Consider the following 26,481-nt stretch of genomic DNA (forward strand, 5'->3'; position numbering starts at 1 on the left):
ACTACTGTTTGTTTCCAGCCCCTTGACTGCTGCAGCAGTCATTAGTGGACCTCTTAACACTTCCCAGAGGTCATGTCCTCAAGGTAAGGACCCTCAGCCAAAGCCTTGATCATAAAACCCTAGAAGGAATTCACTTGGCATTCCTGGCTGCCACGAATTTTTTGTCAGGGGAAACTTTGCACACTAAAATCAAAGCAGAGCTGTTCGTGGTGGTGACAAGAAAACATGAGGCAGAGACGGCTTCTGATGACTCCACTGCTTAGGCAGGTGGTGATTAGCTTATTTGATCTGATCTGTAGCCAGATAGACAGCAGTGCAAAGACTTGACACTGTAGAACCAGTATTGTTTATGCAGCAGGTTAGAGTGTTGTTGATGGTTAGGTGTCTGAAAGACTTACCGAGCACAGTAACAACAGCACTTGTTTTCACAGTACCCTCGACGTTACTGGCTACACACTCATACAGGCCCTCGTCATCTTTCTTCACCCTCTCGATCATCAGAACGCCGTCCTCTTCCAAAGTGATACCTGCAACACCCAAACTCACAGTCAGCCTGATAAAGTTAAAAAAAACATCTGTGGCATTTAACACTTGTTTTTAGCTTATTTTGTGCAGGTGCAGGCTGGCAGTAGTGCAAAAGAAAATGAAATGTTGTTTTCTTGAGGCACATGAGCTGGTAAAATAGAGAATAATTTAATTTCTACAATGATTCAAACACTGATAGCCAGAAATTATACTTTCTGTGGGAGCTCAGGATATCAAAATTACATGAAAAGATTTAGCGCAATTTTTTTCTCACAGTATTTGGAGTAGTGGCATTATTGTGTGCAAGTAAAAGCAAATATGATTACCTGAATACAACTGAATGCAACTTCAGCTTAATCAGCAGTAGGGCTGCAACTAACGATTATTTTTTCATCATCGATTGATTTGTCAATTATTTTCATTTCATTTCATTTCATTATTTTCAATTTTATCAGTTGTTTGGTCTATAAAATATCAGAAAATAGTAAAAATATCGACCAGTGTTTCCAGAAGCTCAAGATGATGTCCTCAAATGTCTTGTTTTCTCCACAACCCAAAGATATTCAGTTTACTGTCACAGAAGAGTCAGAAAAATCACTCAACTCACTGGCCTGGCTGTAGGCCTATTGGAAAACTGTCAGCGGCTCTCAAAGATTATGACGGCTCCAGCTGCTGATTATGAAGTCCTACTAACAATAACGACAAACTACTAATAATAAATTGTATTCATTCTTCTCCAGCCCTTTATCCAGTTTGTGCATTGCTGTGCCAGGATTGTACTGGTGCCACTGATCATTGAAATTGAATCGGAATACTTGTTACACCCCGGTCCTGTGATTAAGGTTATATTTTCTGGTTTCCAGTTTGTCAGTGTTAATTTCCTGTTTCATTTTGGCACTCACCTTTGTGTCTTGTTTCATATACGTCACTCCCTGCCCTCGTGTTTCCCACCGTTGTGATTACCTACCCCACCCTTAATAGTTTTACCTGTCCTTAATTACCCTTCCTCCCTTGTGTGTTTAGTCTGTCTGATTTTCTCTGTCTGAGACAGTTTGTCGTTATTGTTTCAATAAGTGTTCCAGCTTTAGTTTCCTGAGTTTCTCCTGGTTATATTTGACCTTATTTCTGTTTTTAGGACTGTCATCCTGCCAGGCATTTTTGGATATGTTTGTCTGATTTTTTGGACTGTCACCTGTGTACCTAACTTTGTTTTTGTCCAATAAAGACTTTAACCTTTACTCTTTGTCTGTAAGTCAGCATTTAAAGTCCTTTTTTGATTTTGCACTGCACAATAATAATAATATTTTAAAGTTACCTGGGCCTTCTTCCACTGGTATGCCATTTTTGTACCACATGATGTATGGACGAGGAACTCCCAGAGCAAAGCAAGCCAGCGTCAGGGTGCTGCTACTGTTCACATCTTGATTAGTCAGATTCTGACGCAGCCAGGGGCGTTTTCTCACTGCATAAAACAAAACAAAACAAGGTTGAATAAGTTACTGTTGCTCTGTTACTGTTTTGTTAACACAGCGACTCATCAAGTATTGCAAGATTTTGTTCTTTGTTCCTGTGTGCTAACTTACAGTAACATGCCGGATTATCACATGCCCACAGAATGATGGAACAGTCAGGTAATGTACCTAGATTAGTCATTCAGCTTTTCATATCCTCCTTTAACTCACCGTCCACAATAACTGCAGCGGCCTTGAGTTCAACTCTCTTGTGGAGTTTGTGTGCTTGGCACTTGTAACCTGCAGTGCTGTTTCGGGACACATTGTGCAGATGGAGAGAAAGAGAAATGGAGTAGCGGCTGATTTGGAGGTTCGAGACGTTGGAAGTGATTGTTTGATTCCTGGAATCCAGCCACAGCAGATCAGTGTAGAGGTAGCGAGCTGCCCGGCAGGTCAGAGTGACGTCATCCCCCTCGATGGCTGACGGGGGTTCAATGGTCATTTCTTCAGGGCGATCTAGTGTGACAAGGTAGACAAACAAGATAAATCGACATTCCAATGATGTTGAATCATCCTCAGCTTCAAATATATTCATTGATGGTGATAATGGGGTCAACTGTGGTATGAATAAGATCATTTTACAGGTGTCCATGTTGTTGTTATACAAACATGAACAGATAGGTATCCTGCTGGCTAGATCTGATACTGGACAACAGTTTTGGACACAAAGCTGCTCGTTGAAACGCCAGGAATGTCAAATTTGCAGTTATTTCCTGTTTCATCACTGTTAATTGAAAGCACGTTGGCGGTGGACAGCATGGCTGATGGTGCCGCCGCACTCATCCAGTTGGAGAGAAGCTGAGTCCGGGCCCCAGGGGAACCAGACTGTGCTTGTTTATTCATTGCTGGAAAGCATTCGGTGTTCCGTAAGAGGAGACAGCTGTTATTACAATTGTGTCCTCTTTTTTTTTTAGCAGCATTCCATCTTTCTCCATCTCACTCACCTCTGGAAGAGAGCAGGAGTGCTCCTGGGAATTCTGCCACACCATGAGATACATTTTTGGTACTTGGCATCCCCTCAATTATGGGTTCACCTACATCCATCCCTCGCCAAAAGCAATCCTTCAACCCTTGGGAGATGTGATTCACTTGGCTCTTAAGGAAACGTGATTCACTTTGTTGCAAACTGAACTGTGCTTGTGTGCAGTGACACATCATCCCTGCTATCATTACATAACTGTCTCATTGGACATTAATTTGGGAACATTTGGAAATGCTCAGATGCACATAAAAAAGTAAATTCTCAGAAGGCCTACAGAGAAAGAGGAATGACCTGCTGGCACCGGAGCAGGAATGCAGTTATTCATAGCTGTTTTTAAACGCGTGCCGTTATAGCACTCCATATGGCTCAGACATGTTTGCCTCTCTTCCGCCCTCGAGCCGCTCAGCTACAGAGGAAGATGGTTTCAATTAATGCCCCCCTCTGGTTACTTTATTGCACAATACAATCTGCACATTCCTTCCCTGTTCTTGCAATTCATTACACCGTGTACTGTACGTGTAGATCATTTGAAAGAATCCAGCGCATGGTATAGTGCGCTTTGCAATTCTTGCAGTAAAACTCAGCATATTTCAGCGTGCACTTTCACCTGAGCATTTAAGGGACAGTTTGATTTTTTTAAGTGAGGCTGTTTATTTATAGTCAGTGTTACCTACAGTAAGTGGCAGTCAGCACGCCCCCAGTTTGGAATAGCAGACAGAGTACTGCCACGGACACTAAGCAATGTACTGCTGTAGACGGGGGCAGCAGGAAAACAATTTTTAGCCACAGAATAAAAGGTCCATCTAAAAGTCCATATGAATTTAAGTGTACATTATATTTAAAATATTTTCACCATGCCATCAGAGAGCCATCCCAATGACAATCTGCTTTCTTTGGAGCCACCAGACTCCTTTGACAAAATTTTAATTGTAATTGTAAATTGTAAATGTAATTTTACCTCACAGAACACAGGAGTTGCTGGTCTACTGCTGCCTCGATTGGTTAGTTTGTCTGTGTTATTTTGGGACTGTGGTGATTACGAGTCACACAATAATACAAACGGACAAACTGATCTAACCCGCAGGAGACCAGCAGCTCTCGTGTCCTACATGGTAAAACTTCTGTTTTTGTCAAAGGAGTCTGGTGGCCTTGAAGAGAGCACAGACAATGGCTTCAGTTCCTCGTCAGGATGGGCTGTCTGGGGGCAAGGTAAAGCGTAAAAAATATTCTAAATATAGCGTACACTTCAACTCATATTGTTGTTTTTTCGATGGCTAACATAAGTTTTGCTGCTGTCCCTGTCTACAGCAGTGCATTGCTTAGCTTCTGTGCTTGTACTCCTGTGTGGTTCTCTTAAATTGGAGCATGCCGACCGACATCTACTATATGTTGATGTTTCAGCTGTCTTATTCTGGTGACCCACTTACCATCAACGTAGAAAGGGATTGTCAGTGTGCTGGTGCCATCTTCATTCTGGGCCACACAGGAGTAGTTTCCTGACATGCTGGCCTCTCCGATCACCAGTGTGCTCACAGTCTAATTGGGATAAATAGGGCAACTATTACTAATTGTTCAAAGCAGAATAAAAAATGTTGACAAAAATCAAATGCTTAATATCACAGTGCAGAATTCCACTGAGACTTTTCCTTAGGATTTCAATCACCATCAGAGCTGTGAGTCATCGTGAACCAGTAGGTGAGAGGTCCAGAGCCTGGTCTGTTTTAGACTATCAAGTGTGTCACACTAATGGAAGGATACATCTGGAGTTTAAAACCCACTGAGTCTCCCTCAGACCTGCGCTATAGATCTACTGCGGGGCTCCATGTCCATTTCCTGCAACGCACTTCTAATGCCACACTCAATTTTGTCATCGCACCAGAGCAACGTTGTAATGGCTTAAATAGACAAAATAATAAGTGAAACTTGGGCGAGGGCCAGACTGTGAGGGGCTCTGTTCAATGTTCATAGTGACATCTGTTTTCTTGGGGGCAGTCAGCGACATCAAAGTGAGTGAATGATGTGGGTGTATTGTCTGGGTGAATGCTGGCCTATACTTCCTGGGCTTGTAGGAGCTATTGTGCCGACACACAGCTGTAGCCATGAAACAATTTCCCTGTGCTTACAATGCTCACCATACAAACACTCAGGCAGTAAAAGAATAAGTGTTTAAAAGTTATATCATATTGTCCAATTCATGCTGCTCTGACACTTGTCAAAACACTGATGGAGTGGCCTTATGGTATTATGTTACGGCTATTACTCACCATGATGTAACCCGAGCTGGAACGCAGTCATTTAAACAATTGTGCACAGTTCCTAAGAGGTGACCTGACCAGACGCACTGTGACCTCTCTGCCCATGTCTTCCCCCTGTGTTTTCCTTATATTATGACCCGGGCCAGTCTCCCTCTCTACTGGGCCTTCTGGGGAGCTGCTCAAAGGCCCAGCCCCAACTACGTTCTTATTCACGGGCCAGCACGATTTATGTGGGGTGACAGAGAGGAATTCACTTCCAACAAATCCCTCTTCTTTTAAACTGCTGCTTGTTATCATTGACCCTTAGTCCTAACCCTCATAAAGCACCGGCGTTTGGCCACGAGTACTTGTAAATAAGTGGTGCCTCCCTATTTATGTCAGAGACATATTAGAGCTGATGCCCTGTAAAAATGTACAATTACTTTTTGAGCGAATAATTGATATGATTGTGAGATTCATTCTGTGCTTCATCGGAGGAGTCAATAAATCATCTCGGTATGCATCAGAAACACAAGTGAAAAAACTAGAACAAGCAAAACTGTTTGGATTGAAAACGATCACTGACTCCATTTGAAAACCTTTATGCCAATGAATCTGTGCCCTAATTTGACCCGGGCTGCTGTAATGGGTTTCTTTAACCTAATCCCATCAACAGACTCTTGCAGCGGAGGCCTGCTCTTAATTATGTTTAGGGTGAACAGTTTTAGTAACAGGCTCCCACAGGACATTAGCAGAAGTGTCTACAGTTTCCCAATTTGTGGCATGTTTTCGGTTTGCATGGCAATGTGTGTTTGATGTTTCCTGAGAAAAGCTGATGGGCTGGTAGATCCCACGAGGGGTGGGAATCTCTAGGCACCTCATGATCTGGTTATGACTCAGAGACCTATGATCTTGATGCATCAAGATTTTTTATATGTATACATGAATATATTTTCTCTCTGTGTGTCTATGTGGTACTTTAAAAGCATAAATCCATAATTAAAATAAAGAGATGAATTTACTTCCATTATCTTTTATAATACAACAGGAGTAACAAAGGGAAGAGAAGCCTTATCAGCCAAGCTTAGAACGTAAACACAAAGCACATGTTTTCCACCTGTCACATTTCACCATCAAATTGGTTCAGCTGTAAGGAACATACAGCATGGTCTAAATTTCTGGTTAGTGACTCTTCTGCATCGAGACAATCTTTTAAGAGAGAATTGCGATGCATCTAAAAATCAATTTCCCCACCCCTCGATCCAACATTGATACCTTAACCTTTTGAGGTGTAAGGAAACTAAATGTGCTTAAATTCCAGACTATTTCTATTTGCGTAAATGAGCTGTTCTCATGATCACATCCTGCTTCTATAATTACCTCATGTACAATTAGAGCAGTATATAGCTAACAAAGCACAATTTTCTTTCCAGCTGTTTTTCAGTGTGTAGTGTGGCTTATTTTCACAGATAATGGTGTAGGGAAGAATCTATAAAAGTCAGTTCTCAGCTCTTGGCACACGCATGGCTTAAGCCATATAGCTTTTGTACTGTTTAAAAGGCTTAATTCCAAGAGCCTCAACAGCCGAAAAGATTAACTGATGTCAGAATAATAGATGTTTCTTTGGCAAGGCCTGGGATGAAGCCGCAGCTGGTTCATTTACAGGCCTTCTTCATCTGAAAAAACAGTGAAATGGAGGGTGTATTTCACTCCAGTACGGGGAAATGAACTGTGTCTGTCAGTTATGGGTGCACCATTTCAAAGTGCGGGAACAATCTGGCAGAGATCTTGCTCCTTATAGAAAAGCGTTTGTAGCACAGAAATACCAATGCAGTTATCCAAGTATGTTAGATTTATGACACAAATATACAGTATTTATCAATATACCATCTTCCCTTTTAGATGCAGCCCCTCATGTGCGTGAAATAAGTGATTTCCCATATTTTTCTGGTCATTTTTTCCGAGAATAAATCAAGCCTTTTAAAGAGCAGCAATGAAAAACAAGACTGATTTCTTCAAAAGGGACTGCTGAGGTCCTTTTCATGGGTTTTGGTCACAGTTACATAAGTCAAGGCTAATGCAGACAAAATGAATCATTTTCAGTGAAGAGAAGTACAGCATCTCTGCCAATAGCAGGAAAATTTGGAGGATTTATGGATCTCAGATGTTTCATCCAACTTTCAAGCCCCCGGTCAGAGGAGATTTCTACGAGAATCTGACCTATCCATTGGCCATTCTCTAGAGACAAGACACCTTCTTGAGCTATCCTTTGTATAAAACCTACTGTTGAGTTTGTCACTGCTATTTGTCAACCACATTTCATGGTACAGAAAGTATGTTACAAGTACATCTGTTGTTTAAAAAACATGTGGAAACACAGAGAGTGAAACCGCATACCTTGTTTTTCCCTTTAACCAGTTCAGGCTTGACGTTTATGCTCTTAATCCAGTTGTGGGAGTAATTTCCCCTGTCACCAGTGCTGACCAGGATTGGTTTGGTGTGAGCAATGCAACTGCAGGACAGAAAAAAATGTGATAAGACAATCTACTCATGCACAGACAGATGCAAACAATATAACAAAAGGAAAAAAAAAAGATTTTCATGTTGTTTAATTGGGAGCCTTGGTGTAACATTAAAACACATCCTGACTAGATCACACTATCTTCTTGCAAAAGCCCTCATTCTAAAAGGCTGATTTTAAAAGACCACTGAGACTGATCTGGGTAAAGTCCATGTCTAGACCAGCTTGTCTGGGTTTTAAAACCGAGAGAAAGCATTGATTTGACCCCCACCCCCAAACCCTTCACCGCCCGTGGCGGGGAACAATCAGCCTGATGAGAGGAGAGGCAGAGGAGGAAACAGCAACAGCGACAGGAAGGGCTGTGCTATGCGTCACCTCGTACAGGAAACCTCCCACCCCCCCGACACACATTCTGGCCAGAGGAGATAAGGTTGCTCCTAAGACCTTGGTGGTCAACAAGGGACAACTGATAACTTCTCAACCTGGTTATAAAGACACCCCCATATTTCTCCCCCACTTCACTATCAGCTTCATTCCACATCCAACATAGTAAGCTGCCTTCACCTCTAAATCCTCCCCACACTGCGTGTTCCCCCTCCTCTCCAAACTCCCAAAGATTTAGATGAGATATGATCTTGAAGGGCTTCATGGTGGATTTACAGTGACAGGTACTTTACAGGGTCAGGGCTGTATAAAACAAACATTTTGCACAATTGGCCTCCCACCAGGCTATAGCTGTTCCTTTGTCTCATTAGCTGCCTGCCACTGTTCCCAGTGCCAGCCCTGATTATCTTTAGGCCTGCAGAAAGAGTAGCTTTGACCCAACGAACCCTCTGCTATTATTTATCATAAACCTGGCAAATACAAGTGGGTTTTTAAGGTTATTAATCAATGAAATAACGGAGGCACTGGTGGATCAACACCATCAAAAAATATAACACAATTATGTCTCTTTCTTGTGCGGCAGTCCACAGTGTTGTTTTTGTGAATGGTGTTGAGGCCTGATAACCCAAGGGTAATGGCCCATTGTTTTCCTGATCTTACGACTCGCAGGTCTCCTGCTGTCATTGACGAGCCAGGATCTCAGGGAATGTTCATCTTGTTTGTGGGTTCACTACCAGGCCGGTATTCATGCACAGTCCCTCAGTACTGTTTGGCTGTGTAACAGCTCTGGGAAACTGAGATTAATTTATCTCCCCCATGTTTCCCGTTCATCCTACAGAACCACTGACCACAAACAAGAGGGCAGTTCTCGAGGGCTCTGTTTCTTTGATTAATGTGTCATTTTCTGGGCCACAGTCAATTCAGTCCATGTAGATCTGTTTTAAAGTGGGATCCCCGGGCTGGGCTGGTGGCTATGGACCCCACACCCTATCTACTGTTAAGTCTGTGAAGCTGTTTGTCTGTGCGTTTGTGAATACAACTCCAGTACCATGGTGGTCCTTAAGTTTTTGTCGTCCAACATTGTGGTGCAATTTGTACAAATGATGTGCAACCAAAAACCTAACCTAACCTAAACAGTTACTTTGTATTTGGAGGTTTAATGTTTTCTGGACAAAGAGAAACTTTAGTTGTTAGGAGCAACCTGAATCTTCTGTAAACTGGCTGCTAAATCTGGACATACAGAACACAGCAGGTAAAAGAGTGAAACACAACACTCAATCCAGGACCAATACACGGCAGAACGCTGATGCTGAATCAGGTTATGTTGGGTAATCATGACTGATGAAATATGTGCTTAAAATCAGGAAAACATCCCCTTTGATACGGCTCCAGTTCTTCAAGACTGGAGGAAGTTTACAGCAAATCTAGTTTAAATATTTCAACACTTGGAACATAGCAAAATGGTGACTCACTTTGTAAGTGTAGGGTCTGAGTGACACGGCTGCCAGAGCCAGGTGATGTTTGGCGAGGGCACCCCGTAAGCAGTGCAGGTTAGCTGATGCTGTTTACCAGCCATGTAGGGCTGCACGTCCACAATAGCGAGCTCTGCCTCTGAAATAGTCGGCTTCACTGTGAGAGAGAAGTGCACATAAACACACGTAAGTACATGGGCACACAAAAATACAGATAGACAGAGATAAAGAGAGAGTGACAACAGGTTAGATCAACCCTCGGTCAGTCCAGCCCACTGTGGAATCTCTTAATGTCTTTATAATGAGGGATGACAGTCATGATGGATAGCCATGAAAAAAAGGTGCCATTGACACCAGTTGTCCTTTAGATGTTGTTTAAAGACTGGCAGGATGATTAGCTAGCCTGGGGGTGTAGGTCAAGGAACGACCCCACTGTGGCCCATGCTCAGGTCAGTGATTCAACTCTCAACAACAGACAGAGATTCCTGAGGCACCTCAGGAGACAGTTCACTTCACTTAGCCATTCTCTACATTTTGAACAGCTGAAACAGTCAGACTAGGGCCACTCATATTCCCCAAGACACTTTAAGAACTTTCATCTTCCATATTGTTGGACCTCCCCTAATCAATATTCATTAAAACACAGAGGAATCACCTACCTCCATCACATCTAAAACATAATTTAATTACCAAAGATTTATAACACTTCATGAATTTCATTGTCGAGTCCAACTCGGACCAAAGATTCTCGACGAGAAGAATTGAAACTTGAAACTACTTGCAATGTGCCAGTCTACAATGTTCTAAAAACCTGCCAGTTTACACCAATGCAACTGGATGATGGTGTATTGTCTCCATAGCAACGACTCTCTACTGTTCTAACTTGAAGCTTTTCAGGTTTACTTTGTCGCTGAATGCAATTTGCGACTTCTTAAAATATGAAAACAAGAATGAGGATAGTGATAGTGAGATACTGGCTACAGCTGCATTTCTAGTTGCAATGAAATGGTGAAAGCATAAACAAAACGACCTGGGCCACAGGAGGGCTGTGTTCATAATAAAAATGACACAATATTTTAATATCCTGCACGACTAACACATATGTGAAATGCACACGTATAGCCAGCAGCGACCCACCATCAAAACCATCACACCATGAAGACAGAGACCAAAATACATGTCAACAGCCGTGGAGATGTAAACGAGACGGGCTCGGGCTGTTGGTGGACAGCATGTTTGCTTGCTTCGGCAATATGTAATGACTTTGTTGCAAGCTGATTGGCTGTTGAAATAGGTGACGTGCCTTACATTCTAAAACTAGCCACTGGCGGCTTAACAAGCTGAAATGGAGGCGACACCATCTGCCGCCCTGAGTCAAGCTGAGACGGGCCAGTTCACACTGCTGCCAATTTTTTTCTGCAATGCTCTAAGTCAGTTTCATCTCATCGCAAATGTTTGGTCTAAACTGGGCTTAATGCATCTCTAAACATAGACTTGTATGTAAATTGTATATTTCTAACATTTTTTTTTAGTTGCAGCTTAACCTTATATTAACCTTAATATAATGCAATCTTCATTTTGTATCTTTTTATCTTTTATACTACGACTTTTGATATTTAATAGGTATCTTCATAAGCCATTGTTGGCTTCTAACCTCTCCTGCACAATGTTCAAACCTTTCATTGAATTATTAATGTCTTTTTACATTTGTGTGTATGTGCAAATAAACTAAAACTAAAGCTACACATAGTAACATAGCTTGGCAAACCACTAAACCTGCACACTCTCTCTCTCTCTTGCTCTCTCACACACACACATTCATAATCTGAAGCACTCTGACAGCTCTAAACAACTGATGAACAAAGTCTGAAATAGTTCCATAATTGATGCCAGAAATCTCTCTTCCCTTTATTTGTCTCTGTGTGTTTTATTTTTTGTCATTCCAATAAATTAAAGTTTTGTGAAGCAGGACAGTCAAGGCCCATAAATAAAGCTTATACAAGCCAGAGGGGGGTTATTTTTTACACTTTTTGGCACGCTATAGGGATTCCTCGATAATGGTTAAGGAATGCAATGAAAATAGCTCTGGCCCCCCCATGACAAGCTTGAAGTAACTGACACACTTTTCTCTGTTCTCTATCACAAGCAGACTTCATCCAAGTCTCCACTGAACATGCTTAAACATTTATAACCTCCACTGCTCACAGTTATCAGTCATTTTCACAAAGTCATCAGAACAATGAATTGTATGCTCACTCTTTGTTTTTCTCAAGCTGTACACATATTGTACGGACTGTGTTGTTTATATGAGCTGTACTGTATATACACATGGTGAGGATGCAAATAAATGCTGGCGACTAGGGGGGGGTCTGAAGCGGCTGGAGTCTGCGTGCAGAATAGAGCCCAGGCCATTTACACACTGCGCCAAGCCCCTTCAAAAGAGCCCCAATAATCAACAACAGCTGCCCCTGCTACGTCAATCCAGCCCTGGAATCAACAAGCCCCCAAATTCCTCTCATACTAGAGCTGCTACCTGCCGTCCAGTGAACTGCAGCTACAATGCTGAGGCAGCCAAGGCACTGCTTCATTTCCTCAGGATCAGCAGTCATTATCAGGTTTATGGCAACAGCTTACCATCGACTGCCAGCGTGTAGCTCAGATTCTTGTACAAGCCCCTCTCTTGGTTGCCCAGGCTTATGGTGAAGACCCCAGCGTGCTTCTGCTGCACATCAGTGATGATCAAGTTATAATGAGATATCTTGTAACAGGTGGAACTCTTGTTGATAAGGACCCCATCCTTATACCTGAAAATTGGAGGCATGGAAAAGTTTTTTTTAATCAATGAAAAAAATAATAACAACCAATGAAAATAAGTGAATGGAAAACTGATGTTCAAAGTTATAATGCAGAACAATAATCAGCAGTTTTTATTGTGACTGTAATCCATTACTTACCATTCTACCGAGTCTGGTGATGGCAGCGCGTCGACCTTAGGCTCAAACACAAGCTTCTTTCTGCCTTCTTTGACAGTCACTGTACTAAGTCGCTCAAGCTTATAGGAGACATTGAGGAACGGATCTGAAACAAAAGATTAATGACAGACATTGGAATCCATCCATAAGTTAAGTTATCATCATATAGTTGTAGCATCTCCACAGTGACACAATTATTTTTATTTCTGTAATAATTCAGATGTATTTTTAGACTTTGTAACAAACTTTAGAGCTAATGGAAGACAAGTTTTGAATTAGTCACGTGCAGCCTGTTGTGCAGCAGCTGTGTGTGAGTTCACACCTAACAAGTTATAATGTAAATTATTGTGATTTATGCATTACTGAAATCAAAACGGCAACATAACTCGAACAAGTAATAGTTAAACATGCTCCTAGTGCTGGTGTAAATTGCAAAATGTCACAGAATTATACTCATTTATGGTATAACAGCAGTTTTTCTGCCACACATAATCATTGTGTTCATTAATTCTTATTATTTTGCAACACGGTAATCCAGTAAAGACCTAATTTATCGATGTGATATCTGAATATGGATCAAGCTTATTACAATGTGCTATGATGCCAAGTAGCTCATGAATTTGCTTTCCCGGGTTAGTGAAGGAATGGCCCGCTGTACTTTTCTTTACTCTGTCTTTGATGTGCTTACCCTGATATTCTTACCATAACCCTAACCATTCTTACTACGCTTGCCTAAACCTAACCAATCTAACCAACAAAAGCAACGAGTAGGGCTGGTCATTCATTCGCTGTCCTAGGGAAACACATACAGCTGGTGCAACCCAGTGCAGATTTTTAGTCCATCCAGAGCATACTTACGATAGACAAAGACTCTTTTTGAGACATCTTCGTAGTTTGTGGGCTCAAGTTCAGCTCTGCAGCGGTACACCCCTTTATCCTCCATAGTAATGTTTGGCAAAATCAAAGTCTTGCTCATCCATAAATCCTTAGCAGGGTGGACTTCGGCCTTGTTCGTATAATGACGATTTTCCTGAAGACAAAGGAAGTACCATAAACTCCACTGCTATAACCTATGACACTTGCTTTTACACACAGTTACAACTTACTCTCTTCTTTGGAAAATCCCATGTGAAGTTGATTCTTCCATTATAGGAGGTCACACCAGAACAGTTGAGTATGAGGGTGTCTCCAACCAACACTTTGGCACGCTCTGGGGTGATTTTCACATTTTCAAGACGATGAGCTTTAAAATGGAGGCAAAGATAAGAAGACTGTTTAAATGGTCAAGAAACAGAGAAATCAACACAAATCTAAGTCTGGCCTCAAAGACAACAGACTCACCCAGTTTTCTCGGGATGTACATTGACAGGAATGCACTACCGTTGACAACGGTGTTACAGGTGATGATACTATACTCAGTGCTGGAATCATAGGGCATCTTGAATCCAACCTTCGGATCCCATTCTATTTTCTTCATGTCCTTCTCTGAAAAAGGTCGAAGCTGTGATCAAAAGAGTAGAGCAGAGAAGGTTTGTCAGTACCATATACATATATTAGGGCGTCACACGTGACAGGTTGGTCAGTGGTGCTTCACTTCAAACTATGATGCTCTCAGTGGAGCAAAGGAGGAAGACAGATGATGTAGTATCAGAGCAATAAAGTCTACATGGGGAGGAGGTTGGGACAAACACAGGACTTTCATTCAGGACACCGCTGTTTGTGTCCTGTGTGAAACCAAAAGTCAGTGTTTATTTTTTAAGATTTTTTTTGGGCTTTTGCCTTTAATGAACAGGACAGATTGAAATGGGGTGAGAGAGAGAGCGGGGGGTGACACGCAGCAAATGGTTGCAAGCTGGAGTTGAACCTGTGACCGCTGCAGTGAGGCATCGCCTCTGTACATGGGGCGCTGGCACAATCCACTACGCTACTGACGCCCCACCAAAAGTCAGTGTTGACTCATTTTTAAATTACATTCGTAACGTAATGCACTTATGTATCAAACGTACTTATGCATACAGACACTGTATGCTTGTAACTACTAGAAACTCACACATGCAAAACTGACACTAGAGGGGAATCTAGAGCATCATGGTTTGTAGAAAAAGGCCACTGACCAGTTGCTTTACTTGATGAGTTGGGAGTGAGAGAATGTGTTGAGTACGTACATAGATACATAGACATTTGGTGATGTTCATTACAGATCACTGAGCCAGACAGACTGAAGAGTAATGCACTCAACTTCATTTAACATGTAACTCATGCTTTACTGGGCTCAGCTGGGGGACAGACATCTGTTAAAGCGAAGGTCTAATTAGTTTTTATTGTTTTGTGGAGTGTAACCTCTGCAATCATTTATGCAACGGAGCACAAAACATTGTTGACTCGGAAAAGGATGTACGTGCCTGCTGCTGTCTGTTCTCATGCCAGGAGTTGGGCTGGGAGAGGAGGCAAGGGAAGGGAAGGAAGGAAAGGGAGCAGGAAGGAGGAGTGCCATAGATTTACCAACAGCAGGAAGGTCACACAACCACTATCTGTGCCATCTGAGCATCTGAGTCACATGTGTTTGTCTATGGTAGACACTACGTCACATGGTCCTATGTCATTGATTCATTAACAAGAAGCATATACCTTTGTGGTTGGCGTGGTAACTTAATCAAGATGGCTTTCACAGTGTCTTCATTGACCTCAATCAGGTTCTTAGTTTTACATAAAGATGAAGAACACTGTGCAAACCACGTCACTGAGGGAGCTCTTCTCCACTGACATCTTTAGCTGCATTCTGGTATCACTCCTCATGATAAGTTACCTGTTGTTTCCTGTGACTGGACACAGTGTGTACTGTTTCTCTACTACATTTCCTGATGTTTGTAAGAGAAGGGGGGCTAAATTTAGTCTGAGAGTCTATTCCGAGAAAAACACTCTTGGACTACCTTCCTGCTCTTACAGGAAGCAGACAGAATGACTCCCAGCGCCGCCCCTGAGCTTCCCTCGGACAAGCCACTGTCCCTGGTCTGTTTCTGTGCGCTCGAGTGATTTAACACACAAAAGGGTGTGAGAACCAGTGAGACGCCTTAAACACAGAGTGGGAATGTTTTGTTTTTTTCCAAAGACGACAAGTAAGGATACCTCAATGTGGTATTGATAGCCATCTTGCTTTCTCAGATGATGAACTGTGGGATTTTCTTCAAAGTCCATGAACTATATATAGTACAATAAAACAACTTGGGCGGCATGGTGGTGTGGTGGCCTCACAGCAAGAGAGTTCCTGGTTCGATCCCAGGTGGGAGCCCTTCCGTGCGGAGTTTGCATGTTCTTCCCGTGTCAGCCTGGGTTTTCTCCAGGTACTGCGGCTTCCTCCCACAGTCCAAAGACATGCAGGTTAATTGGTGACTCTAAATTGTCCGTAGGTGTGAATGTGAGTGTGAATGGTTGTCTGTCTCTATGTGTCAGCTCTGTGATAGTCTGGTGACTTGTCCAGAGTGTACCCCGCCTCTCGCCCAGTGTCAGCTGGGTCAGGCTCCAGCCCCCCCACGACCCTCAAGAGGATATGCGGTTACGAAAATGGATGGATGGATAAAACAACTTAACCTACAAGTGGAGGTCATGAGCAGAAGGTGTGAATTGATTGGCTGTGTTCGAAATAAACACAGAGAACCTGATTCGCTGGTGTCAGGACAACAACCTACTCCTGAACATCAGCAAAACTAGGGAGATGAAAGTGGACCTGGGAAGAAGCAGAAAAGGAGCGACGCCCCCTTAAGTATAAGGCTGGACAGCTTTAAGTACACTGGTGTCCACATCACTGGGAGCCTGATCTGGGCGCTGCATACTGACTCAGTGGTGAGGAAGGCAAGGCAGAGACTGTTTCACCTCAGACACCTGAGGAAATTCTGGGTATCACCTCAAATACGGAGGAATTTCTACTCCTGCACCACTGAGAGCATCACAGCCTGGTACAGAAACAGCATCGAACAGGGCCACGAGGCCCCGCAAAGAGTGGTTTGTTCAGCTTAACACACGATAGGTGCTTCTCTACCCTGAAAAAAGGATGTTTAAACCAGGCCAGCACAGAAAGGCTCAGGAGGAGCTTCTACCCTAAGATGATACCCCAATGTTATAATCTTATGTTCACTACTGCAGTCCTTTGTTTTAAATGCACAAATTAATGGAAATAACAGCGTTACGTTTCACTGAAATTATGTTTTATATAATTTCATGTGACAAATAAATAAATTGACTGACTGATTGACGTACTACTCATACTAAGTGTGACGTTAAATTGAGTTTGTAGTGCATTAAAACTGTGTATTATGTGGATGTTGTGTACATGAGAAAGGCCCAGATGCTTTCTAAATAAGGAGCTTACTGGACATACTCAACTGCCACACTTCAGACTGCACAAGAGATTTTGTGCCAGGCTACAAGCTGTTAATGTCACTTTATGAAGTTTTAATATTTTTTCAGTTAAAAACTATTTGGATTCACAAAATGTGGCCAGTTTATCTAAATAACGCTTGTTTGAAAATTTGCTATATAAAAATGATGACATAATTTTTGCCGGCGTCTAGAACAAACAAACATCTTCCCTAACGTGTTGATTATGATCTGTAGGCTGGGGCATCTCTGTGCCACCATAATGCTTCATTTCAAGTGGTATGTTGTGACATTTGATTGATTGTACAGCCCCACTTAATCATTCAATTAGTAGGCAGTATGGTGTACATACAGATCATGTGGTAGGCAGAACATTAGTATGTGATTCTGAACACAGCCATTATCTTTGTGAGGCCTCACCGATGTGAGTGTTACAGCAAAATCAGGAGAGGTTGTCCGGCAGGGGACCACGAGGCTGGTATAATACTCGTACGTGAACAAGATGCCAGGTGATTTAAGATGGGGCTCCACAAATGGTTGCTTGGGATCTGAGGGACAAAAACAATAACGACAAAATTAGTGAAATCTCAAATACAGGTCAGTTAAAGAATTGCATTTCAAAGCAGATGTGGTTCCTTAACATGTTGTCTTTTGGAATGTCAATGTTTTGTAGCAAATTTACATTAAAAAAACAAACAAAAATGTTATGCGAGAGCTGAGTTTAGCAGTGCAATTGAATCAGGGCAATGTCAGGGTGTCCATCACAGAGATCACATCTTGGATCAGTTCATTTCAACTGGATAAAGCAGGACAACACCGATAGAGCAATCAGGCTAGTGTGGTGTCCCTACTGGGCAGTCAGGCATTACACAACCGCTGTGGGAACTTCACGGCTACATAAAAAGTCTGCGATTGGTGTGAGGTCAAGCAGCAGTGGTGTGATAAAGGAACTCTTATTTGAAAAAATAAGCATGGAAAATGATGTAATAAACAGCTGAGGGGCTTTGAATGAAAGCATTAGACTAAACACACAGCAGGCTGCCTGATAGCCGAGCGAACTGGGAATCACATTCACAAAGCAACGGGAGGGGAACAAAGTGCACCCAGCATTTAGTTTAGTCTGCACTGTCTGCAACTATTTCACATCCCTTAGACCACAGTAACAAAGTGCAGCCCGTGGGCCAATGGCAGCCCTAGGAAACATTGTGTGCGGCCCCCAAGTTCTTGGGTGAGGAGCGCAAATGTAATGTAGACCACTTTCAAGAAGACTTACCCAACCAACAGTCTTGTGAAAAGTAGTGAAGGTGTAACACGGGCAAGCTATGTGGTGGCTCACAATTTTTTTAAGCATGGTAAGCAGTTCAGTGATTTCACTGAGTTCACTGCTTGATGATATTTCCCATCATGTCCTGAACCTGTGCAGCCCTTGATAAGATTATGGCTTTCGAAACTGGGACTCAGTCATCAATACTTTGAGCACCCCTGCCTTAGACTTTACCTGTATTTCATGTCTTTACACCAAGTGTTTTAATGTTTAAAAAGCATACAAGTCTTGGGAAAATGAGGCTGACCTAACACTTACAGTTCACTCTCCTCATGCTGCACAACACAATCTCCATTTCAGTGATACTGTAACTGTAACTGGTGCCATGTGATGCTTTAGGGTAGACTTAAGAAAACAGTAGTAGTAGCAGCAGCAGGAAATCACAGTCAATGACCACAGCTTCCCGTGCAATCACGCTCACCCTTCCACCTCCGGAAGAAACCACAGCTCCAAAGAAACAACTTCCTCTCTCTGTATCTCTCTGAGAAGGAAAGCCGTGTCACTTGAATCTGAGTGCATGTAGATTAAAGTCCACTTCCTGCATGTAAGGAATGACTGTAGTCATACATAAAGAATTCAGTTTCTTTATTTCCTTCCTTCCCTCTTTCTTTCTTTTTTTTGAGACCTTCTTCCTTTTTTTTCAACTTTTCTCTTTCGCTATTTCTCCTGTTCTCGCTGACTAATTCAGTACAGTAAGTGGATATTTTCCAGCTCTCGTATCTTGCGGGAAATATCAGATTGCTCATTAACCATTTCATTCAGTGCGACTGTTTGTGGGCTCAGTTCCACACCAGAATCTTCCACTGGCGTCAGCAGATGACAATCACCCTGTGAAAACCTCTATTTTATCAGGAGTCTGTGCTTTCACAAAAATAAGCAGTTAAATCCTGGATGGAAGAAAAACAACTCAATTCAAAAAGAAATAACTCTTATCAGCCTTTTAGTTCATGGACAATTCTTTGTGTTTCTAAACAACATTACAGTCAGTGTTTCTCATGCTGCAAAGTTACTCACATTCTGGACTGGAGGGGAAAATGTCATAAATCTACCAGAGACCGCACAGGTTTCTGCTCTCTTATTCTCACTGGTTCACTGACTGTGTTTGATAAAAAGGACCTTTAATCTGAACTGATTGTAGCGCTCTACAGGTCTCACCTTTGACAAAGACGTAGGTCGAGGCCATGTGCTGTGAGCCATTTCTGGAGCAGTTACAGCTGTACTTTCCAGTGTCATTGGCTCTCAGGTTTGTGACCGTCAGTCTGCTGCAGTGTGATTGTGAGTGACGTCTGGATTCACACGGCTCCACCTTCACCTCGTCTGAATCGATCGATCGACTGGGATCAGCAAGTGTCCACTGCAGCAGGCCATGACCCCTGGCAGGAGATAGAAATGGACAACATTTGATGAACACAAAGAATATATTGCTTAGTCGACTTACAGTTTGAGGCTACTTTGTGTAGTATTTTGTAAACAATATGTAATATTAAATAAGCTTTTCTGATTTGACACATCATTATTATTGATCTGTTCTCCTTTAAGGAATACTCCAACCCCCAAATGAGCATTTGTATATCAATAACTCTCCTCATGTTACGTTTAAGTTGGGAAGAAAACTTCATTTTTCTTTCACGCCTTCATGTTGACTGAAAAATCTATAAACGGACAAAATTCTTGATAAGCTGAAGTCATTGGGGGCCACGTTTTACAGCAGCAAAACTGTATCAAAGCATCTGTTTCCAAACTCTTACACAACTTGTGCAGTATCATCCAAGTCTCATTTATCCAGTTGTATGCTCAGTACTTCCTTAACATGTACATTTTCACTAAACCTTTACTATTTAAAACGCAGATGTGTTTTAAATGGTAAGATTTTAGTAAAATTGCATGTGTTTGGGAAGTACTGAGCATACAACTGGATAAATGAGACTTAGATTTTACTGTATGAGTTGTGTGAGAGGTTGTAAATGAATATTTTGATATTGTTTTGGTGTTTAACGTAATCATCTGTGACTTTCATCAAAATTTTTCTCGGTTTTTGGGTTCCTTATTCACTGGAGGCATGTGAGAAAAACTATGTTGTCTTCGCAAATTCAACGTAACATAGGCGTGGAGGATTCCGAGTAAAACTTCTATTTAGAGTCTTTTTAGAGGAAATGTGTCACATGTGGCAATTCACAAGCTTTTTAGTTAAAGATGGCAGCGGTTGCTTCTCCCTTTGGGGCTTTTTGACTTGATGGTCATTTAAAGTTTATTTTAAGTTAATCTTGAGCCATTCAGTAACTTGAACTTTCACATGGGAACATGTTTCTCTCAAATGATGTGCTCAGCTAACACATTCTTTCCACATAGCATCCATTTTAAAACTCTCATTAAAGAGATCCCAGAGGAACATCAAACATGTCTTGCATACCACTGCCCTTGCCTGCAGAATTTTGGCTCAAGCAACCTCCAGCTCTCATCCAGTGACAGAAAACAAGACAGCACTGTATGGGCCAGACGTCTTAGCATATGGCCTTGTAGGGAAGCGTTACATTAGATAGACGTGAGTTCTTGAACATTCCTTGCAGGCTTTCAAAATGATGCAAGGCTCTCTAAATTCTTAACAAATGTGAAAGCAACACACTTGGGTCCCACCATCCCTGAAGGAAATGTGACGGACTGATAAATGTGGACCACCAGTGGGATTGTCCTGAGGCCCAGGCACGTCCCGTTTATTTCAACCTGACCTTTCCGTCATGTAATTAGACCAGGGTCTCAACTTTGAGGCTGCAGTGACAGTTCAGACCAAGAGCAAGAAAACTGGGGCCATAACCTTGTATAATTATCTAAAAATTGATGTTAAGGAATTCCTGCATGACATGATATTTACTTAATATATTCATCAATGCCTTAATTTGAAAATGTTAATAAAGCAAAAGTATTTCTTTGCTAAATGTAAATCAAGTGTCAAAGTACTTGATACAGAAAAATGCAGCTTGTGAGTGTTATACTATCATATATTATGCTATTGGATTTTTCTTACTGATACATAAACATGCATGGAACATTTTAAAGGGACAGTGAACCCCCTAATCAAAAATATATGTTTGTTTGTGGCAGGTGAAGTTTGGCAGAAAGAAAACAGTTCCTACACGAAACTGCTCACAACAAGGTCTGTGGATTATCTTGAGTAACTGTGTCATGATTTCTAGAAAAATACATTGCTGTTAAGTTAGAAAAAAAATTCTCTTTGATCAGCACAAGCCAGCTAGCTCCATTATATTCCAGAGACTAGAACAATCTAGATGTATAAATAGCATTAAAGGTAAGAGGAAAGATATGTATATGTAGTTTGATTTTGGGGGTGAACTGTCCCTTTAATGTAGCTGGTTGAAGTGGAGCCAGTTTTAATATCTTGTAGGTTATACTGCTACAGATTAAATTTAACACTGATCTAATGTTATTTAAACTTTGTTTTGGTTCACATGACATTTAAACAAATAGGTGTGTTGCATACTTGCATATGAGGGTTAATGAATCGTTCTTATGAAGAAGGTGTGGATTTTCAGCAGGCAGAATCCTGGGCGAGTGATCTCTCCCCACATGTCCTGTTGAACACACACAGAAACAGACACAGAAACATGAAGCACTGTGTGAGAAAGGCCAACAAACCTGCTAATTAACAGCATGTCATTCACTGTCATACTAAACAAAATGGAAAACATTCTAGGAAATTCCCATGAATCATTTCAGCACCGTGCATGTGGGTTCGTTTTTTGCTGATATGTTCTTTCCCTTTCATGCAAGTGATGGTCTGCTGTGAGAGCCCTGGGGGTGTTTCCGGTGCTTTGAGGGCAGGTTGTTGAATGAAAAGTGGTCAGGGATGAGCAGAAAGAAAGAGAGAAGGAGGAATAGAAGGAGGAAGAGAATGATATGGAGGGGAGCTGAGTCACGGCAAACCAAGGCGGACCATGATGAATGTCTCTGCGTGTGATTCCTCTAAATTAAATGCTCAGTGTCTTTTAGTGGGTGCTCCCTTCCTCTCTTTTAGGAACATTTTTTCAGTCGCGATTGACCTTGCACCTTAAGTGCTATTATTATATTATCACGGGGGGAAAATTCGAGGTTGAGATGTTTAATTCAAAGGTGGCTTCTAGCCAGCTGTATCTGTTGAGAGGCATGTATAACAGTGATCAACATAGGAAACACTGTGATTCTCACTGCTGTCCAGGAGGTGTCACAGTCCCATATGTGATTTCCTCCTTTTCACTGAGCTCCCCAAACAGCCTGTCATCATGGTCAGAAAACAAGTTTATTAAGTCGAGTCTCCAAATGTGACAGTCTTCAGGGAAACCATTATTCGCTGCACAGAATTGAGGAAGACAATGGAGTTGCACAACAGCCGGGCTGACATGTTGACACATGATGGATGCACGTGTATAAGCGCATGGAAAACCACACACATACACAAGTACACCTGCGTTTACGAATGCAAACACACACATACACGTTACTAGTATTTCTGTGTATCATTCAGAACAGCTGTTGTGCTAACAATGAGCTGACAGTGCCAGTGTTGGCAGTTGCACTCAATATTAACTTCCTCACAATATATTAGAACATCATTGTTTTATTTTCCAAGGTTATGCAGAGGGGAAGGGGTGTGGCTCATTCTCTTTCTTGCTGTGAAACCATGAGCTTTCAGCTGTGTATTAGATCAATAAAAATCATGGTTCCTGACCTCAATAAACAACCCCAGAGTCTACAATTCACAAGTTTATAACCAGCTTTTGTAAACTTCTCCTGAGATGTCACGGAAATTTTCTTGAGAATTTTCTAGCCCTACATTTGCAAACTGGCAGCAAGTCATGTAACTGAACTGCTGGACATTTGCAAATAATGAATCAAACTGAATTTGCCCCCCGGGGCCCATAAAATACAAATGGCAAAATAAAAAGCACAATACATCATGTGCTGTCTGCAGCACTAATTTCTGCATGTTCAACATGTCGGCTCTTTGACTTATGCTGTAATACAAAAGCAACACATGCAGGAAAGCTGGCATCTGCTCCCACACATAACAACAACAAACAAAAAAACATCTTCTTGGAAAACATCTTTTTGACCTTGAATCGCACTGGCAGGCAGCTCGTCTCTTAAAACTGGCCAATTTTTCCCCTATTCTTTTCAGTAACACACTACAGATGGATGCATCAGCAGGGGCCTCTAGCAACCCACTGAAAGAGAGAAAAAAAATATCCCGCGGTCGTCTCTCTACACCCACACCTTCAAAACTCCCACCTGCCCCAGTGTCTGCCCAACGCTGACCTCAGCAAGCGTCCCGACACCCCTAACCCCCCGTAACAGCTGTGTGCTGCATTCCTCCAGCAGAGTGCCTGAAAACTGCCAGAAATTGTGCTTATTGTGTTGGTTCAAAGAGCCCTGAAGCTGGTTCTCATTAGGAGCCATTAAGAAGAGGACAGCCATGGAACAAACACAGTGAGGGAGCGAGAGCGAAACGCTGAGTGACTTCTGGTTCAGTTTCAACTGATGATTGAGCCAGTCACACAGCATCAAACTTTTTATTGACACAGGGCCGCGTTAACTAAGACTACCCAGGATTACATTTGTACGTCCTTGTCCTGACTTGGCATAGATGGGGGGAAGTGCCACAGGACACAGTGTTTGGAAAACATTTGTGGTAGGTTCACGATCAGTCAGGAAATAAAAGACAAAAAATTCAAACAGTGTTGGATTCCAGGATCGACTCTACGCTACTCTGAAATGTTTGCAGCCCAGAAAATGACATTTAAATATTTAGTCTGAAAGAAAAGCCAAACATTGACAAAAACTGAAAGAGTTTTTCAATTAATCTAAACCAGAGGTTCAGCAGTGCAACTGAAACTGCTGACCCGTGACTAACCTAATTGCTTACCTTTCATTAAATATCTTTTGAGGATATGGGGTCAGTACAAATTAGTTTTTTTATTCATAATTTGAAAAATAGCATGAATTTGCTGTATTATAATGCAATGTGGTTGCAAGATATTTATTTTGAGCACAACTATGGTGAAATGAACTGAGAGTGAGGTGCTCTTGTTAGCTATTTTATTATTATACATCTTATTGGTATTAATTAAGCGGAATTCAGTACCACAAACAGAGTTGCCATCATATCACTCATTTAAGTTTAATGCCAAGAAATGGCTTGTTGACACCCAAAGTAACATGTGATAGTGGATTTTGTCTGTAACCGTATTATATGTGATGTGTTTTTGCTATAATGCAACATGTTTTGACCTGTTTTACATGCTGTGTTTTATTGTTTTTAATTCTTCTAGGACGCCTTTTTACAGCTGGCGAAGGGACTGCCGATGAAAACCAGCCTTTCAGCTAATCCGGGTGCATTTACATTTGTTAAAATGTTGATTAATGCACACTGTCCCTTTTCTTAAATGAATAAATAAAATAAAGTAGTAAAATAAAGTACCTGATTCCAATAACTGCATAAGAGATACTTCTTTGCAGAACTGAAGGTTGAGCATACATCTGAGTAATACGTGAACAACAATAAAGAAACTGGGGGGAAATGTCAGAGGAAAGGACATTTATGAGCTGGCATAACCACTGGCAAGATGTCAGCATCCTTACTGTTCATGTCTGATGTTGCGTAATAAAAACCACTGTTACAGTACGAGATGACTGTACCATCACAGAGTCAGACAGGAAACCCTAAGTCACAACCCTTCAAGTGCGGGGAATAATGTGCGGAATTCCCTTTTCTTTTGCAGAGAGTAGCCTTCATCTTCCCGTATTTCCTGTGCTTCACGAAACAACGCTACTGTCTTGAGATTTGATCTTTTTTGGTGTGTTCAAGGCAAAAGTAACAATATGATATAATGATGATTCCCTTGTTTAACCTTGCCAGTGGATTCCTTTTACTACTGTGACAACAAAAGCCATAGAAAGGGTGGAGAGTGAATTACACTTTAACAAAAGAGTGCAGGGTCACTCTGGGTGAGTCATCTTGGCTGTAATGTGTCCATGGCGACAGGAGCGAAACGGCGGCGAAAAGTCGCCAATCTGCGGCATGAGTTTCCTGTCCTTTAGTGCAAAGGGATAGCACGCAATGTATTACGCCTGGAGATCTCATAATTACACTTTTTGGAAACCAATGCAACAACCTACACATAAACGTAGTATAAAATTACATCTCAAGGATTCAAGTTATTATTTCAATGTGTCACTTGACTTAAAACTAGAAGAGCTGACAAACCCTAGCCAAGGTGTGATTAAAAAAATATCACTAGGTGTGGCAGCCTTTCCTGAGTTAGTTTAACAAATCCCCTGTGCCAGTACACTGAATAAAGCCTTTGTATACCCCCACCCCCCTCACCCCCCCACCCTTTATTATTATTATTGTATATTTTCTATTGTTATTATATATATTTATTTTATTTCATATTGTTCATTTTTTGCAATTTTTTTGTGTTGTTGTAATTGCTATTATTATTGATATTGCTATTAGTATCACTGACTTTTATTACTTACTTTAAAGATCAAGTGTGTGGGATTTACTGGCATCTAGCAGTGAGGTTGCAGAACTGAAACTTCTCCTGTGAGCCAAGTGCGTAGGAGAACTACAGGGGCTGACACAAAAATGCAAAATGCGAATGTCCCTATCTAGAGCCAGTGTCTTATTTGTCCATTCTGGGCTACTGTATCCACGACATGGTAAATGGACTTGCATTTGTATGGTGCCTTTCGTCTCCTGACCACAGCCACCAGGAGTAGTTTGGGGTTAAGTATCTTGCTCATGGACTTCGACATACAATGGAGGAGCCAGGGATTGAACAAATTAGTGAACAATCCACTCTACCTCCTGAGACATGGCGGCAACAGCCACAAACTGGCAGACTCAGTGGAAGAGGACTCTGTATGTGGATCTAAACCGCTCATTCTAGTGTGACCAAAAACAAGTCTTATATTCAGGCAATGATTAACTAATGAGAACATAGTTATGGATATTATATACAACTTCTGCCAATAGATGCCCCCAAATCCTACATACACATCTTTAATTGTTTGTATTTCCTTGATTCTCTGCATACTCATCATGTGCCTTGGTCTATCTGTTTGGTTTACACACCGTTCCTAGATTATTTTAACAAATTCCCCTGTGCCAGTCTGACTGAATACAACC

At 41.7% G+C, this 26,481-nt stretch overlaps 1 protein-coding gene across 1 annotated transcript in view; it reads right to left on the bottom strand.

Moving 5' to 3' along the window:
• The window catches only part of kdrl (kinase insert domain receptor like), a 60,828-nt gene that overhangs the window by 30,838 nt on the left and 3,509 nt on the right, over positions 1 to 26,481 (bottom strand). The window contains exons 2-15 of the mRNA XM_033624231.2: positions 21,796 to 21,886; positions 19,455 to 19,672; positions 17,396 to 17,523; positions 13,943 to 14,102; positions 13,708 to 13,844; positions 13,460 to 13,631; positions 12,584 to 12,707; positions 12,264 to 12,433; positions 9,630 to 9,786; positions 7,650 to 7,764; positions 4,446 to 4,554; positions 2,208 to 2,492; positions 1,841 to 1,987; positions 399 to 527 (exon numbers count right to left, since the gene is read on the bottom strand). Coding sequence (XP_033480122.2) covers positions 399 to 527; positions 1,841 to 1,987; positions 2,208 to 2,492; positions 4,446 to 4,554; positions 7,650 to 7,764; positions 9,630 to 9,786; positions 12,264 to 12,433; positions 12,584 to 12,707; positions 13,460 to 13,631; positions 13,708 to 13,844; positions 13,943 to 14,102; positions 17,396 to 17,523; positions 19,455 to 19,672; positions 21,796 to 21,886 — 2,142 coding nt within the window. The remainder of the gene's footprint in view (positions 1 to 398; positions 528 to 1,840; positions 1,988 to 2,207; positions 2,493 to 4,445; positions 4,555 to 7,649; positions 7,765 to 9,629; positions 9,787 to 12,263; positions 12,434 to 12,583; positions 12,708 to 13,459; positions 13,632 to 13,707; positions 13,845 to 13,942; positions 14,103 to 17,395; positions 17,524 to 19,454; positions 19,673 to 21,795; positions 21,887 to 26,481) is intronic.

The sequence above is a fragment of the Epinephelus lanceolatus genome, chromosome 7, assembly GCF_041903045.1.
Source record: "Epinephelus lanceolatus isolate andai-2023 chromosome 7, ASM4190304v1, whole genome shotgun sequence".
Lineage (NCBI taxonomy): Eukaryota > Metazoa > Chordata > Actinopteri > Perciformes > Serranidae > Epinephelus > Epinephelus lanceolatus.